This window comes from Branchiostoma belcheri, unplaced genomic scaffold (assembly GCF_001625305.1).
Source record: "Branchiostoma belcheri isolate BF01 breed outbred unplaced genomic scaffold, Haploidv18h27 scaffold96, whole genome shotgun sequence".
NCBI classification, from domain to species: Eukaryota; Metazoa; Chordata; class Leptocardii; order Amphioxiformes; family Branchiostomatidae; genus Branchiostoma; species Branchiostoma belcheri.
The window spans coordinates 952475-973896 of record NW_017804642.1 but is presented as its reverse complement, the minus strand read 5'-3'; the positions used below and the strand labels follow the sequence as shown (position 1 = coordinate 973896).

The following is a 21422-nucleotide window of genomic DNA, read 5'->3' as shown; positions in this document are numbered from 1 at the left end:
AATTTTACAGATGTTGATGAATGTTTGTAACAGTCCTTGTCACGACAACGCAACTTGCACCAACACAGACGGGTCTTTCAGTTGTGCGTGCTCAGATGGATATACAGGAGACGGGTTTTGACTGCACAGGTATATCAGCTAGTATGTTTGGTCAATTATCGCAAAGTTGAATCTCATATATATACCCAGAAAATATTTTTCTTCCCATGAATGGGAAATTAATTGTCTACTTTGTATGTCTGTGGTTTTCTTACGAAATTGGAACTAATTGTGTTCAATTTGCAGTTGTTATCTTGACACCGACTGTCATCACTCCAAGCCCAACACAAACTACTGTCGCACCGAGTCCAACAGAATCCATCCTCACACCTACCCCAACACCATCTTCTGTCGCTCTAAGCCCAACGCCATCTACTGTGGCACCAAGCCCAGCACCATCTACTGTGGCACCAAGCCTAGCACCATCTACCCTGGTACCAAGCCCAACACTATCTACCGTGGTACCAAGCCTAACGCCATCTACCGTGGTACCAACCCTAACACCATCTGCCGCGGCACCAAGCCTAACACCATCTATTGTGGCATCATCCCTAACACCATCTGCCGTTGCACCAACCCTAACACCATCTATTGTGGTACCAACCCTAACAGCATCTACCATGGTACCAAGCTTAACATCATCTACCGTCGCACCAAGCCCAACTCAAACTACCGTCGCGCCTAGCGAAACGGCAGATACCGTTACACCAACACAGATCAGCATTGTCCCGACCACGGCAATAAGCCCAACAGTGATTTCTGTCGCCCCAAGCCCAACACCAACCTCTATCGCTCCCAGCCCAACACCAGATACAATCGTACCTAGTCCAACACCAGATACCATCGCACCAAGTCCAACACCAGATACCATCGTACCTAGTCCAACACCAGATACCATCGTGCCAAGTCCAACACCAGATACCATCGCACCAAGTCCAACACCAGATACCATCGTCCCTAGTCCAACACCAGATACCATCGTGCCAAGTCCAACACCAGATACCATCGTACCTAGTCCAACACCAGATACCATCGTACCTAGTCCAACACCAGATACTATCGTACCTAGTCCAACACCAGATACCATCGTACCTACTCCAACACCCAGCACTCTCAGTGTCGCCCCAACGCTTGTTTCCATCACTGCAAGCCCATCAGATACCATTGCACCAAGCCCATCACTGAGTGCCGTAGCCCCAAGCCCGACACTCAGTATCAGCGTCCCAACTCCTTCACTGAGTCCCGTTACCCCAGGTGAAACAGAGACAACCATTGCCCCAAGTCCAACAGCGAGTGTGGCCCCAAGTCCAACAGCGAGTGTGGCCCCAAGTCCCAACACCTAGTGATGCCGCAAGTCCATCACCAAGTGAGCCGCAACTCCAACACCAAGTGAGGCCGCAACTCCAACACCAAGTGAGACCGCAAGTCCATCACCAAGTGAGGCCGCAAGTCCATCACCAAGTGAGGCCGCAAGTCCATCACCAAGTGTGACCGCAAGTCCATCCCCAAGTGAGGCCGCAACTCCAACACCAAGTAAGACCGCAAGTCCATCCCCAAGTGAGGCCGCAACTCCAACACCAAGTGAGGCCGCAAGTACACCAACGACTGAGGCCACAACCCCAACAACGACCGAGGCCACAGGTCCAACGCCGAGTCCATCATCCCCTGGTAATGTGAATTGGTTGTGTCCATATGTTTAGACGTTGTCCCTTGGTACACAGTGTACGCAGCAAAATAGCTTCAATTGATGTTACATTTATGAATCAATCGATGAGTATTGATAAACATGGTACTATAAAGTCATTAATGATAGAGAAGTTGATATAAAGACTAATACATGCCATTGCAGACAACTTTAAAGTTTACTGACCGATGTAACCGTTTACCCCATTCCTAGCTGTGACTTGTAGCTGTAGTCGTCAAGCAGACTTCATCAGAGGACAGTGCATATGCAGGAGGGGCTGGAGAGGGAATGGGACATTCTGCGAACCAAGTCAGTCAATTATAGTTTTCTAAGCTTAAACGCTAGCAGTTTGTAAATTATGGCTGGGCTGAAGTTTTGACCAAGATACCAGATATGGTTTCTGTTCAGGTCACCCGTTTACTATCATCTATTTACATGTACATATGATCATCATATGTGCTATACAATTTGGTTATACGTCGGTGAAGGTTAGACAGCCAGGTAATACGATACGCCAAAACAGTTGCTCAAGCAACTGGATATGACTTTGGAAACCACTATTATATCCAGTTGCTTGAGTAACTGCTTTTGGCCCAATTTGGTTATAGTCTAGGCTACTGTTCATTGTACATAACTTGAACATGTATTAGAGCATGACGATCGCGAGTATACCTGGCATCATTTGAAATGTATTGGAGGCCAATATTTTATCCTGACACTTGTCTTGTAGGGGATTGGTATGTTGTATAACAATTCGGGAGCAACACTATTAGACATTATTGAAAAAGAATTGAAACGGTAACGAATATACAATACGGTGAGAACCTTGCTTCAGTTCCCTGTGATTCGTCACATGCAGCGCGTAGTCGACATTTTGAATCACGTTGTCTCAGTTTTTTAAATCTATTTACCAATACACAACACAACAAAACAGTTACACAACACAACAAAACAGTAACAAGTACAGTGTGGCACTCAAGTTTATAACCTATTTTGATAATAACAGCGCCACACAATTAACAATTTATATCATATAAATACGCGGAGTTGATGTAACAGTGCACCTAAGCCCCACCATCCCAAGGTATTAAATAGTATCAATGCTAACCTGGTTATAAAATAGTTATTGAACTAAAGTTACTTCTATGACTGAATGACGATTGCCTCAGAGTTGAATTGCTTTGGTTTTGTTTGCAGTCAAAGACACCTTGCAGATCGAGCTGGTGGTTGTAGGGGAGAAATGGCGCCCAGCACTGGCCGACTGTGGATCTGTGGATTTCCAGACATTAGCAAATAAATTCTACAAAATAGTGAGTCGTCTTTTTCCATGTTTCAACATAAAACTACGCACAACAGACCTTCCAACCGTTCCATCTTTTCTCTTGCTTATTGACATTTATATTGATGATGATGTCTTTTATTATATTATTTATTAATATTATTATGTATTAATTTTGTTATTGTATAATGTACTGCCATTGATCGTCAGATTGATTGTATTCATATTGTATATATATGTCGTAGGTCTTGGATATTGTAATGATTTGTATTATGCTGTATGTAGCCGCTACCAGCCTTGCTGCTGCCTGACTACCACTTGTCATGCACTGTTGCATCCCCAATCAATGAAATGAAATGAGCAGCCACAACTAGTGTGTGTCATCATGCATGTCACTCACATTTAAAAAAAAAAAATTCCAGATATGGGACTTCTACACGACTCACAACGTTGGCATACTCAGCCTGGCGATCAATCGTTTCTACGACGGGAGCGTTCACGTGGTGCACACAGCGACTTTCAACAACCACACGGAGCACCACCACCTGATAGAAATGTTCGATGACTTTGACAACGCCTCTGGTCTTCACTTTGACGGCCATAGTGTGATTGGTAAGATGATATCCTTACTTTACTTTACTTTACTTTACTTTACTTTACTTTACTTTACTTTACTTTACTTTACTTTACTTTACTTTACTTTACTTTACTTTACATTACTTTACATTACTTTACTTTACTTTACTTTACTTTGCATTACATTACATTACATTACATTACTTTACATTACTTTACTTTACTTTGCATTACATTACATTACATTACTTTACATTACTTTAATTTACATACTTTACTTTACTTTACTTTACTTTACTTTACTTTACTTTACATTACTTTAATTTACATACTTTACTTTACTTTACTTTACTTTACTTTACATTACTTTACTTTAATTTACATACTTTACTTTACTTTACTTTACTTTACTTTACATTACTTTACTTTACTTTACATACTTTACTTTACTTTACTTTACTTTACTTTACTTTACTTTACTTTATCCTTCCACTTCTACCGTCTGGGGTGTCGTGAGGAGGGACAGTTGGCGGCCAACGGCTAGCCTCGAGGCAGGGTGCTTCACACTCTCTACCCACGTCTTCACGGGACGTCCCCTGGCCTTACTACCGGATTTTCAGTTGTTGTATGTATGCCCTGTGTGGTACATCCTGAAGATGTGATTGTATCTATCTCTATGCAATAAGTGCTTTATTTCTTGTACCAATCTTACAAAAACTGTAGAATGACCCTTTCCTACACACACACACACACACACACACACACATTATTTGTTTATTGAAAATTGTTATGCTCTCTGCTTGCAGAGCTGTGTCATGTCGGGTTCTGTGAGAATGACGGAAAGTGCAGGGAAGTAGGCTATGACCGAGTTTGCGAGTAAGTATCGTTATGTTTAATTTTCTGATAAAAGAACTGGATTCGTTCCTGATCACAGACTACTAACTGTAAAGTTACATATTTTTATAATCTTGACGTCGGTAAAACTCACCAAACCATTGTACTAATAAAGTATAAAGCATAGCAAATAGATGTAAACCTTTCTGTTGTTAGTTAATTGATATCTTTCAATGTATGACAAGCTTCTATAATTGTAATTATTAAAAATAAAATCTTGCGCTTTTTCTCAGAGCTCCTCGTTACGTTCTATTAGATTGGGAAAGATATCATACTTCCTAATGTACTGTTACTTTATATTTCTATAAACATTTGATTGATGCCTGTGTTTCTGAATGTAGGAACATAACGTAATATATTGTTTTTTTTAGTTGTCCTTCGGGCTTTACTGGATCAACTTGCGAAAATGCAGGTTTGTATTGATGTTACCAGTGACTGAGTAAATAAGTACCCACCGTGTCTAGTGTTAATAGTAAAACGATCAATTTCAATAACAGTTTGCCATTTTTTCTGATAATTACGGATTCGTGCTACATATTCACCTTTCTCCATATTGTTGTGTATACTTTTTTTTTATCTTTTTTATTTTCTCAGAGCCTACAGGATTTAGTATTGCTGGTATAGTGCTGTCCGCACTTGCAGCGTTCTTGCTGATTTTGCTGCTGCTGCTACTCTGCCGGTACTTGTGGCTGAGAGCCCGTGGCAAAAAGTAAGTTGAAGACAACTACGCCATTGTTAAGTAGGCTGACTCAGTTCCAGATAGAATAATAAAAAAAATAGTTCATTAGATTTCAGTTATATTCCATTGTCGATAGTTTGCAATATATAGCTGTGAATATATTTATGTTTACCGTAAGAAAACATATTGTTTTTGCTCTATTTCTTCTTCCTCGTCATCTAAACAAATAAGGTCAATGGCCTGAACCAGACGTCTGTCACCATGGTAACCAGTGTTGGGTTACATCATGTTGCAATTTTATAGCAGAAAGGATTTAGACTCCTGTCTGATCATATACTAGTATATGAATGTGTTTGAGTAAGAATTAACAGAGCAGACCATATGAAAATCATTTTGCTGTGTTCGTCCTGAACAGGTACACAGACGTCCGAGACGACACCAGTTCCAGCTCGGGCTCCGATGGAAGGCCGCCCGTAGGGCAGCTGGTCGTGACGCGGTACTTCCCCGGAAGGTAGGGAACGTAAAAGATTTTACGCCAGATCTGACTATTTGAAGCTATATCACTGCACAAAGTTTAAGATTTTGTCAAAAACACATAGCCTCACATATATCAGTGACTAGTTTCATCATGTCACAGAGTAAAAAGACTCTTTTACACAACCAAGTGTTTTATTCACAACCGACGTTTCAGTGACCGTCTGTCACCTTCCTCAGGTAATGCATCTATAGCAGTGACACCTGTACTGCAGTGCAATGTGAACAAGTCACAATTGACCTGAGGAAGGTGACAGACGGTCACCGAAACGTCGACTGTAAATAAAACACTTGATTGTGTAAAAAGAGTCTTTTTCCTCACTCACATATACCGGCTGGGCTCATTGGGGACCCAATCACCACAAGTGCTCCATGTTTCATTATCAGGATCTTTATACTACGATCTTTTCTTTTACTCTTCAATGTACATGCAGCTATAGCTTCTATAGTCCATGAGTGTTTCCAATAAGCAAACACAGAAACAACAAAACACCTTTTTTGTGATTACAGAAAGGTGTTTAAATTTTGGCTGAGTGTTCAGAAATGCTTTAACAAAAAACTGGACTTTATCTTAATATAGAAAATCCGTTGAACATTCTATTGGGTGATCATCATGAAGCAGTATCTTATAATATTACTGGGAAAGGTGTATATTTTCAAGAATCGTCATTCCGAAACTATTTCATTGTATAGTTTTGAATCCTTTGTAAATAATTTTAAAGCCACAGAAGAAAGCATCGCACGAAAACAAAACAATATGATCAGTCATTCCAAAAAATGGGGGGATTTAGCAAATATATCGACTGGGTAGAATGTTTTTATGTAATTCAGTGTGTGTGTACTCTTATGCTATATCGTTTGTCTTTTTGTACGCTCTTTTGTTCTGTTGAATAAAGATTTAAAAAACACGTAAGTTACAGTTGTGTACTATATGTTATCAGGGCCAACCTTCTCCGGGATGTTCCAGAGGAAAAGACTCCTGAGCACGATGAGAAACTGTACCAGGAGATATTCGGCAAGGACGATGCAGTAAGTATCTCACTCACTCACTCACTCACTCACTCACTCACTCACTCACTCACTCACCCACTCACCCACTCACCCACTCACTCACTCACCCACTCACCCACTCACTCACTCAATCACCCACTCACTCACTCAACTCACTCACTCACCTACTCTCTCACTCACTCACTCACTCACTTACTCATTCACTCACTCTCACTCACCTACTCAATCACTCTCAATAACTCACTCACTCACCTACACTCACTCACTCTCACTCTCACTCACTCTCCTACTCAATCACTCTCAATATCTCACTCACTCACTCACTCACTCACTCACTCACTCACTCACTCACTCACCCGCTCACTCACTCACCCGCTCACTCACCTACTCAATCACTCAATCAATCAGTCAATCACGCTACGTCCCGTAGTTGCTACGTCTTTCTACGTCTATGTATTGAATATCCTCTCCCTGACACACATACTTGTACATACGTTATTAGTTTTAAGTAGAAGTAGAACTTTATGTTGTTAGTACATGATTCTTTGCAATCGCACTCTTCAATACATTCTGTACTCATTCTCCTTGTCAGTTTGCAATTAGCCTTCGGACATAAACTACTTGTAATAAAAAACTTTCTATTCACTCGTATTGATAAATCTCGACAATAGATAGCGTAATGCCTAATTTTATATTTCTAAAATCATGGAATCGGTTACGAACATATTGCTACTAACAAGAGTTACAATTTGAAATCAAAGTTTCTTAGTGCATGTATATTTTAGATTTTGACTAACTCGTGGCATTTTTTACAGTTCAAAATCAGCCGTCCTCGACACGCTTTTGTACCGCTGGACGACTAACACCTGAAGATTATTGTAAAAACAAAACTAGCAAATTCATTAGGCTTCTTAACGTGTTATAACTGTTGTATGCAGCGCAGTGGCATAAAAAACATGTTTAAGTCAAGCTGGCGAGTAAATAAGTATTATATGTAGTAAACATTTATAATGTAGTAACATGATCAAAGTAATTACCTAATTTCACGTCATGATTCAATTTGATAAATATAGTATCTAATATATTCTATAAAACCATAGATATATACTCATACTTAAGATCAAATCAAATTGGTATATTTATCAAATGAGATATTTGCTTTTTCAAATGATATTACTGCATACCTTCAAAGGTGTGATGTCTTACAGATTACTTACTAATGTCGAGGTGAACCTTTTTTTAACTTTGATTATTTCCAGCTAGCTACTTCGTTGTCATAAATAAGTTGTCACAAATAACGTTCTATTTAGCTATATCAAAGTAATCACCTGAAAGTATATAACAGGTAGTGTTATGTTGCGTTCTATCGTTTGTATGTGCATATTTCCGTTTGTTTGTTTGTTTGTTTGTTGTTTGTTTGTCATCATAAATCCTGCTATTGTTCATACCCTGCGTCCTCGTCATCTGTGTCTGTGTTTACTGGCATCTTTTGTTTCCGGCCGAGCAGTAGATCCCAGGTCGCTAACAAGATGGCGGCCACCAGGGCTGCCACAGTCGGTGCCGCCACGCACGCGGCCAGGACGTCGCTGGGAGGATCGAACTCGCCTCGGTTCCTCCAGTCGTGACAGTGACGGTAGAACTTCTGATGGATCTCTTTCATGAAGTCGTCGTACTGAAGAGTTTCTAGGTTGGCGGTTAGCTTGCCGGCGTGGTGCGCGCAGGCTGCTAGTTCCGTGTAGGGCCTGGTCAACACAGCAGCACTTTTACTATCATGAAAGTTCATCTGTGTTGGTAGTTACATGTTTAGAGTTAAAACTTCCGATTCAACACAACAAATTCTCTCACCTAGAGCTTGGACCAGTCACTCTGGTCTTTCTCAGTAGACGATGTCGACCCCCGTCGCGGTTCAGTGTCAAAATCCTTACAAGTGCCCATCACCCATCACTGAACCGCGACGGGGGCCGACATCGTCTACCAGATACCTTTGACCCAGTGTTGACGTCACACTTCAAAGAAGCCACGTGACAAGCCTCACTGGGTCGGCCTACTGAGGACTAGAGTAATCATGACCACTACTTCTGATCAACCCTCAGATAGGGCACTTGATCCTCCTAACATAAGTCCGCTAATTTTTAACCCATTTGATGTAAATGATGATTGTAAGATCACTCCAATTTCTGATTTAGATCCTGACACAAACCACTTTACAAACTTTCTTAATGACTTTTATACTTCTATAAATACATCTTCCCAATATTATACTGCTGAATCCTTTAATAAATCTTGTAACTTGTCCTTGTCCTTCACTCTATCTCTGTTCCACTTAAATGTACGAAGCCTTCCTTGCCATTTTAATGAACTCAATGAATATCTCTCCTCCTTACACCAAAATTTTACAGTTCTTGCAATAACAGAAACATGGCTAACAGATAATATCACAGAAAATTATAGTATACCTGGTTATAATAGCATACATCACTGCAGAAAGAATAGATCTGGAGGGGGGGTTTCACTATACATAAGAAACGACGTATACTATCAAGAACGACCCGACCTAGAATTTATCATCGACGACACAGGCACAAAGAGTATATCCATTGAAATAATTCCAAGTAACCCGAAGGAGAAAAAAACAATATTGAGCTGTGTGTATCGCCCACCAAATACCGACATTGCAGAATTCAATGAGCGCATAAAGGAATCTATGAACAATATTAATAGGGAAAGAACAACTTGTTACATTATTGGTGATTTCAATATTAATCTGTTAAACAACACTAACAAACCCACTACTGATCATGTAAATGAAATGTTCTCATCTGGTTTTTACCCACTTATATGCAAACCTACCAGAATTACACCCTACTCTGCTACCTTGATAGATAACATTTATACAAACTCTGTTAGCAACAATATCAAAGTTGGCATCCTCATCACTGACATATCAGATCACTTCCCAATATTCCTTACATCCGATTTAAACGAGCCAGTCAGGCAGACAGACAAAATATCTTATCGTCGAGTTAACACAACTAATATTCAGAAATTTACACAATCCCTATCAGAAATAGTATGGAGCGACGTATTAAACGAAACAGACACAGAAAAAGCATATAATCAATTTTTTGAAACATACGGATCGTTATACGAAAAATGTTTCCCAAAGAAAATTACAAAAATCTCCCAACATTCTCGCAGAAAACCCTGGCTAAGCAGTGGATTGTTAAAGTCAATACGCAGAAAAAACAAGCTCTTTACTAAATATGTCAAGAACCCGACACCCTTAAACCACAGTATCTATAAAAAATACCGGAATAAGTTAAATCATCTCCTAAAAAATGCAAAGAAGGAATACTACCACAGAAAGTTCAATGAAGCCACCAGTAATATAAAACAAACATGGAACCTGATAAATGACGTTTTGAATCGTAATAAAAGTAAATCAGCTGGTCCAAATAAAATACAAATTGGTACCAAAACTACCGAAAATAAAGAAGAAATATGTAACGAATTCAATGATTTTTTCATTAATATTGGACCTACGCTTGAGAGTAAAATCCCAAAAGGAATACAAGACCCTCTTAGCTACATCACCTTACAAGTAAATTCTAACCTAACAACTTTTATACCACCAACCTGTGCTGAAATTACAGGTATTATCAAAAACTTAAAAGACTCAGCTGCTGGTCATGACGAAATAAGCCCTAAAGTACTAAAGTTATCACTGCCCTATGTTATTGCCCCTCTAACGCATATTTTGTCTCTATCCTTGCAAAATGGAGTTGTTCCTCACCCACTAAAAGTCGCAAAAGTGACGCCTATCTTTAAAAGCAGTGATCCACTTAGCGTTAATACTATCGACCATATCTGGTCCTTCCCCTGCGTATCTAAGGTCTTGGAAAAACTAGTATATAATCGTCTTCTGAAACATTTAAATCAAAATAACATCCTATATAAACACCAATATGGCTTCAGAAAGGGCTATTCTACGTCTCTAGCACTCATACACTTAATGGAAAAAATCTCTACCGCTATAGATAACAAAGAATACACTATAGGAATCTTTCTCGATCTATCAAAGGCTTTTGATACAGTTAATCATTCCATTCTACTCAATAAACTAAAACGATATGGTATATGTGACACCGCAATAAAATGGTTCTCTTCTTATCTATCCAATAGACAGCAATACGTAACCCTTAATGATTATAAATCACAACTTAAAATGATAGAATGTGGTGTCCCACAGGGTTCGATACTAGGACCCCTACTTTTTTGATTTATTTAAATGACCTCGAAAAAGCATCCTCAATTATATTCTTTATCCTATTTGCAGATGATTCAAATCTTTTTCTTTCAAACTCGAATTTTGATACGCTAGTAAACCTGGCTAACGAAGAATTGAAAAAGGTTATATCGTGGTTTGAGGCAAATAAATTATCAGTCAATGTTAAGAAGACATACTACCTTATTTTCTGTAATAGAAATAAAACCTACAATAGAAGCGCCAAAATCTTTCTAAAAAATGTGACCCTTTCTCAAGAGAGTCAAGCCAAATTCTTAGGTATAATCATTGATGAACGATTGACCTGGAAACCACATATAACTATGTTAGGTATAAAAATTTCAAAAACTATCGGTATTATTGGAAAAATTAAACATCTTCTTACTCAAAAAACCATTATTACCATATACAATAGCTTAATATACCCATATCTAACCTACGGGAATATAGTCTGGGGATGCGCCTACAAAATCCCACTACAGCCCCTAGTATTACTCCAAAAAAGATTTGTTCGTTCAGCCACCGGCGCCAGTTTCCACGCACATTCTGCACCTTTGTTTACAAAACTTAATATTTTGAATATTTTTGACATAAACAAACTTCATCTGATGTTATTTACGTTTAAATTCCTTACTTGTTCTCTTCCAGACACATTTAATGGTCTTCTAAATCTTAATTCCCATTTTCATACTTACCAAACTCGACAAAGTGCCCATTTCCATATCCCCCTAGTTAGAACGTCCTTAGCCCAAATGAGTGTAAAATATAAATGTATAACTACTTGGAATAATCTCCCGCTCCACCTAAAATGTTTAACATCAATAATTAGCTTTAAACGAAATCTTAAAAATCACCTACTTTTCTTTTCCACCGACATTTGATTTCTTATTACTTTGATTTCATCTGTATAAGTTTGAATCTCCGTTTCTCTTTAAAATTCATTTATTTTCTTGAGTTATTGCTTCAATTCTGCCAATGTCTGTATTGCAGTTAAAGTTCTGTTAACGTTAAAGTTATAGTTTTTAACATATCATTTCTAATTAGCGTTATTTATCAATCACTTTTGTTATTCATGTTACTATTTGTTTTGTTACTATTATCATTTTGATCATATTGATCAAATTTATTAATTACCTATTGTTATTTATTATTATCATGTGATTTGTTAGCATTATTTCAGTTGTTAATTAATTTTGTCGGGGAAGATCCCAGACAAGCCACTATGGCTTCATATCTTTCCCCAGCATTTTATTTTATTGTCAGTAACATTTTCATTTTATTGTTATTAAATTATATGCGAACCAATAAACAAACAAACAAACAAAGACTGGTCTAAAGCTCTAAGTGAGAGAATTTTTGTGTAGGATCGAAAGTTTTAACTTTAAATAGAGCAACACTTTGTTGAATGACATCGGTAGCTGATTTAATATGCCACATATATAAATTATATAACCCCACCGTGTGCAGTGAGCCAGTCTAATCTCCAAGCAGATCTTTTAAGTGGTGGCTGCAAAGACAGAATCAAATTGGCCAGGCATTCCGTGGCGAAATGGTAACTGTCTGGACAATGGATACTGCCTGGTAGCCACCAGAAGAACTGCTTGGAGATTAGAGCCAGGCTTTCTCTAGCCACGACAATTCTCTCGGAGGGGCCAAGATAGTAGACAGAGATCTGTGCCCCATCCTGAGTAATGCACTTAAAACCTTCTTTGCATATGTCTCACTCTATGCTATACTAGCTGATGGACAGCCTTAAGTAAGTAATTAAATTCAAGTATATCAATCAGAAATACCAAACACACTTACTGTTAACGCAAAATTTACATGTTTACCAGTGGAAAACCATTGGAAACTTGAATGAACAACGATAATCTGTGAATACGTACCCGACCTGTTCCCCAGGCCAAACGCAAAGTTCCGACTTTTTCACAGTTGAGATAGTCTTGGCGAATCTCTCCGTGCACGTCTGCAGGTATCCCCGGTAGATCCACTGTCTGCATCGCGTTATCACTTCTTCGTGTAGAAAGTCATCTTCTCCTTAGGAGTACAATAGATGATTGAAATACACACGAACCTAAAGTACTTACACATACATATTCAAACTTTTTATGAATTTATTTACATATTTATTTTCCGTCATATTTATACAGGGTTGCCCACTCAGTGATATCACTGCTTTTCAGTGGGACCCTGTATCATACACAAATAACAAAATGCATTAAGTCACGTGCAAACAATACAATTAAGATACAATAAACGATGATAATGACAATGATAATAATGAAAAACGGTAACTAACCAATAAAAAAAATGATAAATAATAATAACTATAATAATAATACAACTAAAATGTACAAATTCATAGTCCAATTCGTTCAAATTTGTCGTTATGGAAGGGTCAGAAGTCAGGCCAAGTTTTGCATTTGATTTTAAAAGTACAAGTCGATTTTCGATGATTTCATGGCTAAAAACTAGTAAACGCCAGCAACTGATGCATTACTGCAAATTACTACAATGTCTAACTCCTCAAGGGTGTACATCAGCATGTATAGTAATTATGTTTACCTAAGGAAAACATATTGTTTTTACTCAGTTTCTTCCTCCTCTTCTGTTCCAAACACTAACCTCTGACCTGACCAATGACATGATTTGTTGACGTCTGTCACCATGGTGACTGGTGTTGGGTTACACAATGTTGCAATTTCATAGTCTGCTCTACTCATGTCACCATATACTAGTACTAGTAGTACATGTATGTGAATGTGTTTGAGTAAGAATTAACAGAACAGACCATGTCCGAAGATAAACATTATGCAATTGCTTTGCAAATGTTATTCTTCTAGTTAAAAGTCTATTCGTACCAGCGGTAGAATTGTACCAAGTGATGTTGCTCTGCAGCCCACAATCTTCAGATGGCTGTCTGGCCTCTCGCACTGTCGGGAACGCTTCTTGTATTTCCAACGAGTTACAGTCTGGCATTTCTGCCAGTAACAGCTCCGAGCAGGTCAGTACGTCTATGTACCGCCTGGAGTTAGGAGATACCAAGCAGATGCAATGGGGCAAGTCCAAAGGTTAATATGTTTTCAGGAGACGCAGTTGCCCAGGATCATACGATCGATAGAAAAATCGGTCATGACCGATGGGAGAGCTTACCAGTTGGATTCGCGTGTATCGTTTGTTTTGCTGAAGTATATTGCTTGCGAATATCATACTCAAAATTAATTTAAAAAAAAACCGGCACTTGCTACTACGTGGCGGACTTGGGAAGTATGTCTAGACTATTATAGGAGCTGTAATAAATTGTGAAAAAAGACAAAAAACGTAAAATTTTTTATCACAATTTAAACATGCTTTAATCATTATTTACGGCATCTTTAAGTTGCTGAAAGGCTGCGTGAAAATCGGAAAATAAGGATCCATCCACAACTACGGAAACACCACGTAACGACGATCTTCACGTGCTCGTATAATTAAGAGGTGTACATGTATAGATGCGTAAAGATGCGTATACGTTGACTTTAAGCATGGGTTAAGCATCCGTAAATACCGCTTTTCGTGCCATGGCTGTCCCACAATGTGTTCAGTTAAAATATCATGTCAGCAAATTCTCCAAACCCATGTACGTAATTACCTGCAGTATGGTGAGATAGGCTCGTCGTCCCGAGTCTCCGTTGTTATACCATGGGCGTCAGAAATGTACGTGTCGACTGATTTTATCAGGTCCACATGGAAAGACGTAATGTTACAGTCGCCTTCTATACCCAGCAGCATTGCTGTGAAAATACCAAAGCACCACGTTACTGTTTTGTGTTAGTGGGAGGGGGGGGGTATACATAAGCAATTTTCACGTACTGCTCTCGAAAACTTATACGAACAGACGAACAAATCTGAATAAAAGTAACTGTTTATAGGCCATTTTTTTCATTCAATTCAAGATGGATTTATTGGTTCTTCGCAGTTAAAAACAACTGAATTGTAAACCAATTTACACAACATTTAGTTGTATATTAAAACTACAGGTTTGCAATCAATATAGGCGTACGATTAACAAACGAATAAAAATACATGTTTCATACATTATAAATTTCCCGGACAACATTTGATACAGAACAGTGTACTACATTTAAAAAGACAACAGTGAGGGGTTCAGTCCATAGTTATTGAGGAGCTGGACCATAAACGGTATGGGCGAGTTCTTATATCTATTCGTTCTTGCTCTCGGTCATTGTACTGTACTAAGGGGCCTCGGTTTCCAGCTATATTTCTCATCGGTTTAAATCTAACCAGCCATATTTCTAATATTGACTATATATCAAAAACATAACTAACCTGAGAACAGAGCGATGGTCAGGTGGTAGGCCTCTGTGTCCAACATGACGGAGAAATTTTGCAGAAGTCCAACTCTCTCCGTGATAGGAAGAAGATTTCTCTGTATAAATAAATGACAAATATTTTGCATATTGTACAAATATTCCCACATATCAGAAGTGAAATATATGACGAAATACGTGCATAATGTTCTTACCATTCCCCTTTACGACACGACGAAACGGCAATTTTGAACGCTGTAGACTCTACCCTTCGTTGGCATTCCTTACAGCCCAAATGCATATGAAAGATGCAGGCTTAAGTCACAGGTACATCTAAGCCTACGGTTGAAAGCTTCAGCATTCAAGATTCCCCACGACGCAGGTGTCGCTTCCATCAAGGCTAAATTGTCCGATTAACGTGCCAGGCAGACCGTCGCGCCATTTGGCCACACCGACTTAATTTTATGGATGACATCCGCGCGCGCATTGTTTTTTGCCTGGATAGTACATGGTAGTTAGCGACAATACGGACCCGGGCACCCAGGTTACCGAAGCTCCGCACGACTCAAGAACTCAGTACATACATACAGTGCTGATTCATAAATTCCGCAAAAAGCCAGCATGTGCCGGCTTGTCGTATACGTCGCTAAGTACTGCCGCAAATTCACAATACCAGCTTTGTATTCCTGTGGTTTAGTAGCTTTTTTTTTTATTTTTGGCCGGATTTTTTTATTCGCCCGCGCGCACTAGTTTGGGGGTCTTCAGAGGATGTCATCCATAAAATTAAGTCGATGTGGCCTTTAAATGTAATACCATTATTCTGTGAAGCGGTTATCCATCAGTACCGACTGTACCGGGGTAGAGTACGCCGTGAGTTAAAACTCCTCATGCCGAACTAATGAAAGACTTTCCCGGCTCCCATGGTGGCTGCCTGCGGTGATAATCGTTGCCGTTTCACTCGGTAAATGTAGAACATTCAGGGTTATGGAGAGAGCTGCAGGTTCGGAGGTAGAGGAGCCTGGCTCTTTTCCTTTGTCTGATTAGACATTGTGTTGTCCAATTCAGTAAAAGTTTTATGGTCTCCATTAAAGGGGCATTGTGTAACATTTTATTTTTTTGCACCGAAAAATTGAAATTTTTATTTAAAGAATTATTCGTGTAATGGTAATTTACTCTCACTTTTTAAACATATTTGTGCAACAATGTTACATTTCTTACATTTATGGTTGGCGCTAAAAACGGTTCACACAAGGCGCACTCAGTTTGTGGTGTCACCTCAAACTACCAGAATATAAACAAACATGGCTGACACCTGCAGTTGTGTTTCAAACCTTTAAACACACTCGCAAGACGTCTTTTTTTGGCATTTACACTTCCTAAATGACACTTATTTGCAACGAAGCGGGATTGATCCAACTTACTTTTAAAAAAAGTGGTAGCATACTACTTAAATTACATAATTTACTTAAATTAGTTTTCACGCCCAAGTCTCTACAAGTGACGCTTTGCGTTATAATGTTTTTACTCAGTTTCTTCCTCCTCTTCTGTTCCAAACACTAACCTCTGACCTGGCCAATGACATGATTTGTTGACGTCTGTTACCATGGTGACTGGTGTTGGGTTACATAATGTTGCAATTTAATGGTCTGCTCTACTCCTGTCACCATATACTAGTAGTACATGTGTGTGAATGTGTTTGAGTAAAAATTAACAGGGCAGACCATGTCCGAAGATAAACATTATGCATTTGCTTTGCAAATGTTACTTCTCTAGTTCGTAATTTACATCAAGCGTAGACATTTGTATTCTGTTACCGTTCAAAGCACGGGGAATATATTGGACGTTCAACTGAAGGTCTCTGAGCTTAGTTAAGCCCCTACGTGTATTCATGCATAGAAGTTACTGTCGGATTAAATGGTGCCCCAGAGGTCGACGTTCAGCATACGGCACCTTCAAGTCACTGCCTTGCCCCATCCTTGGGGATTTTCCACAAGCACGTATGGCCCTGGGCATGAATGTATCTCCGGCCTTGCTTTCTACTAAGGCCACAACAAGTGATTTATATGGTTGGCATCAGCGGGCGCATTCATTTTTGCCTGAATTTGAAAAAAAATACAAGAAATTTTTTTGCCCTCTGACAGTGGTCAACATGTCGAAAATGGGCAAAGATGTCTGTTACCATGCCGCAACGTGGATGGCAGATGAATATGAAGAGAGGAGACAAGACAAGGCTCTGATTTAATGCTTTGTCTTTTGCGTGGATGCAGTGATGTATTTCATTCCTTTTATTTGTGATAGTGGCTGTGTATGTTCCCACTGAATCAAAACAATTTGTACAATCATTGAAAACTTTTATTTTCCAAAGTTGTTTCAGTGAGAAATTTGATGTTGTAATAGTTGGTAGTGAACCTAGCACAATATATTTCTTGTTGAACAAGGTTTATGGTATTAAAAGTTGAAAATGTAGAAATCTTGTTGAGCAAGGTTTATGGTATTAAAAGTTGAAAATGTAGAAATCATTTTTTTTTGGTCCGCCTTTTTTTCTCACCCTATCGCATAAGATTTGGAGTCTGCGGAGGATGTCATCCATAACATTTACTTGCTGTGGCCTAACATATTATTACATATATATGAGGATAGGGATGAGCAGCAGAACGTGACAATAATCTGCCTCCTCTATCATATATTACATTCAAATCACGCACTTTTGTGTTAATTGAATCTCTAAGGGAGCATACGTGTACATTTACCTTCTATATTAAGCTGTATTTCAACAACTACATGTATGCCCTTTTCAGCCCACCATCATAAAGATTTTGGTGTATAGGTTAGCGCAGTAAATGTATATGATATAAATCCATGCTTATATAGCTGCAAGTGTAAATATGTTGTTTAGTACATTGGTACGAAGTTGATAGGGATTTTTATTGACTGAAACAGAAAGTACGGGAACTTTTGTCTTCTACAACTGAAGATCTAACAAAGCTTAATACATAAATACATGTATGAATAAAGTAATCCTACTAAAGGGATAATATATATATCTATATATGTTCGCGGCAAACTATTTACAGAATACATATCAGCGACAAGAATAAAGGTCCAACTATTGTCTAACATAAATTGTCTGAGATTTAAACATTCTTTAATGTATTTCCCTATTTGAACACTGTTTTGGTTATCTCCCCTGAGAATGTAATTGAATTCATCTATGGGATCCATTGTATTGAAATCAGTTGAACAAGCGGAAAGAAAAGTGAACAACAATCGTACCGGCAGCTAAATGAGCAAATATTTGCCGTAAATTGCAATATTGAAAAATAAGATACTAATGTTAATATATAGAATGCCAATTCCAAAGGAAAAGAGGAAATGGGAAAATGAAGAGAATATTTTTTTCACCATACCATACTTACTACTCTGTGTAGTAATTACCACATAAATTGCAACTGATTTTTGCCAACCCTTTTCTTATTCGCACGCTCGCGTCAGTTTTGGAGCTCCCAGAGGATGTCATCCATATAATCAAATCAACATGGCCTTAGTAGCCCGTTACACGTTTTTGTGCCCACATTGTGACGCGGAATGAAGTCCTGTTTTGTGTGAATACACCATACATGTAAACAGCTTTGATCATTTAAGCGTGCCAGTACTGCAGGTACAAGAATCAATATATTCCAAGGTTATCTTTGTAGTGAATCTACATGTATAATGTTAAATCAAATTAGAGCGGTATGGCAGAAGGCTTAAAAACCCATCCTCAATAATTGAAGACTCCAGAAAGCCCCTTACCGAGACACTGTTACCTCATTGTCCATGTTGATTAGGCAACAGCACGTAAATTTTATGGATGACATCCTCCGCAGTCTCCAAATCTAATGCGATAGGGCAAAAAAACAAGGCGGGCCAAAAAAAACAAGATTCCTACATTCTCACATTTTGACATCATAAACCTAGTTAAACAAGAAATGGTACCTATACTGTGCTAAGTTTACTGCCAACCATTCCAGATTTTCATTGTACAAATGATTTTGATTCTGTGAACATCACATATAAAAGGAATGAAATGCATGGCAACAGATAGCCTGTGTTTTTTATACACAGTCACCATCACATATAAAAAGGAAAATACATCACTACATCAAAGTAAAAGACAAAACAATAAATCAGAGCCTTGTCTTGTCTTCTCTTCGGCATGGCAGATATCTTTGCCCATTTTTGGCATGTTGACCACTGTCAGAGGGCAAAAAAATTTCTTGTTTTTTTTTTAAAATCAGGCGAAAATTAATGCGCGCGCTGATGTCATCCATAAAAATTACTTGATGTGGCCTTAGACCAATCTGGGGGATAACAGCAATGCGGTCTGATCCAGTTTTAGTTGATAAGCTTTTGTTGAAACAATCATGGAGTTAGAGTTATTGTCATTATGTTTCGTATTAAGAAAAACATTACCAAGTGTGCTTTGCCGTAGAATTGACGCTTTTAGGCCACGTCGACTTAATTTTATGGATGACATCCTTTGAAGACTCCCAAACTAGTGCGCGCGGGCGAATAAAAAAAGTCCGGCCAAAAATTAAAATGCTACTAAACCACAGGAATACAAAGCTGGTATAGTGAATTTGCGGTAGTACTTAGCGACGTATACGACAAGCCGGCACATGCTGTCTTTTTGGGGAATTTATGAATCGGCACTGTACGTATGTACTGAGTTCTTGAGTCGTGGAGCTTCGGTAGCCTGGGTACCCGGCTCCGTATTGTCGCTAACTACTAGAGCCAGGCTAGAGCCTCGGTGGGCGTGACATTTTTTTTTTGAGAACAGCCGAAAATCAATGCTCGCGTGGATGTCATCCATAAAATTAAGTCAGTGTGGCCTGATCATGATCAAGAGGCTTGAAGTAAACCAACGCTAGCCTGCTTGTGAGAATTAACCATACACATGTATCTGAAAGCGTCCTAAAATAGGTTATTCGCTTTCGGAATGCAAATGATGTCCTTGAAGTAAACGGAGCTCCAAATACGTATACAGAGAGGGGTTCAGCTTTAACTTGCTACAAATTTCCTTCGTCATTTTTTCCCTTCTTTGTCGTCCTACTTTCTCGAAATAATCTTGTTTTGTTATCACTGTTGATGGACTTGTCTAATTTTTGTCTCATGTTGATCTAATAGTGTTTGACAGTTTTACACTGGCAGACTCTATTTGATGAGCTTGAGAGTAGGCCTAGATTTTGGAGTGGGAGGTTGGAATTGTTCTAACCACATCTTGATTAAAGCAGCCTTTACGATACAGAATCCAGCCATATTATGAAATATTAAAACCACTAAAAGCGTTATTACCCCAGCCTCAGTCAGCACGCTACAATAACCCCCTGTTTGATCTGTCAAATATCTCAATAATTCATGATATTAAATGGCGCCGTATGCGGATGTGCCTTTTGGACATTATCGTTTGAACTAAAAGAACGTATTTCTCTTACCTGTATATCCTGTATATGTGGTGACTGGTTATACCCGATGTTATATACGGTATAACATTCAGTGACAGAAGATATCGCTGTCCCAATGCTTGTCAGATCCCCGTGAGTCCACTGCCCGTGTACACCACGGTATACCGGCGGCTGTCCTTCTACACCGGCGGGGGAGTTCACACAAAACCCCCGAGGTTAAACAAGGCTTACGCGGTGGTTACAAAACGACGCAATTAACTCGAGAGTGTCCTAAAAATGTGACACGCAAGGTCTCAAATCCGGGTTGGCAGGGCTTAGATGTAAATCCATGCTTTTAAAGGCTCTCTCTTGATTAGTGGCGCTTTTCTTGCAATGATCTGAGATAGTCTGGTATCAAGGTGACGAAATAATGATATGGTACACAAAACTGATATACTTGTTCTGCAAGAAACAAACAGGTTTAAGCGCAACTGGAGAATGTTATTCGAATTCCTTTAACAGTAACATATCTACCTATGGCATATTGACATATAATAAAGAAAAATAAATGTTTTATCAAATACAGTGACACTGTATGTATCATGTTCAATGTTATTAGTTCTGTAAAGCAAACTGTATGCAAAATGGGTTCATATGAAGGAGTCTCAAAGAAGTTCAAATACATCAATAGTTTATTGACATGATAAA

At 38.8% G+C, this 21422-nt stretch overlaps 3 protein-coding genes across 3 annotated transcripts; 2 read left to right on the top strand and 1 right to left on the bottom strand.

Annotated features, from left to right (window-relative positions):
* Positions 1–9: 9 nt before the first annotated feature.
* On the top strand, positions 10–1481 carry LOC109461771 (extensin-like). Its single transcript, XM_019758164.1, has 2 exons — positions 10–129; positions 286–1481. Exons 1-2 carry the CDS (start codon positions 21–23, stop codon positions 1380–1382), a joined length of 1206 nt encoding a protein of 401 aa, XP_019613723.1. The 5' UTR covers positions 10–20; the 3' UTR covers positions 1383–1481.
* Positions 1413–7698, top strand: LOC109461758 (the record flags this gene model as incomplete). The annotated part of the gene is made up of 10 exons (XM_019758150.1): positions 1413–1707; positions 1937–2032; positions 2921–3033; positions 3425–3614; positions 4385–4454; positions 4844–4884; positions 5067–5181; positions 5567–5662; positions 6627–6714; positions 7512–7698. Coding segments are annotated over 10 exons (1152 nt in total), but the record flags the coding sequence as incomplete, so codon positions are not given.
* A 90-nt stretch (positions 7699–7788) lies between these two features.
* LOC109461779 lies at positions 7789–15356 on the bottom strand. The gene is made up of 5 exons (XM_019758175.1): positions 15311–15356; positions 14613–14754; positions 13843–14006; positions 12868–13018; positions 7789–8438 (listed from the first exon to the last, which is right to left on the bottom strand). The coding sequence occupies exons 1-5, from the start codon at positions 15354–15356 to the stop codon at positions 8132–8134; spliced, it is 810 nt and encodes a 269-aa protein (XP_019613734.1). The 3' UTR covers positions 7789–8131.
* Positions 15357–21422: the final 6066 nt, after the last annotated feature.

Bases quoted from the DNA above. Each gene is read 5' to 3' on its own strand.
- LOC109461771 (XM_019758164.1), top strand. From the start codon at position 21: ATGTTTGTAACAGTCCTTGTCACGACAACGCAACTTGCACCAACACAG. The intron at 130-285 runs GTATATCAGCTA...TTCAATTTGCAG, and splicing joins GACGGGTTTTGACTGCACAG to TTGTTATCTTGACACCGACT.
- LOC109461779 (XM_019758175.1), bottom strand. From the start codon at position 15,356: ATGTTGGACACAGAGGCCTACCACCTGACCATCGCTCTGTTCTCAG. The intron at 14,755-15,310 runs GTTAGTTATGTT...GTATTTTCACAG, and splicing joins GACCATCGCTCTGTTCTCAG to CAATGCTGCTGGGTATAGAA. The intron at 14,007-14,612 runs GTAATTACGTAC...TCCTAACTCCAG, and splicing joins CCTATCTCACCATACTGCAG to GCGGTACATAGACGTACTGA.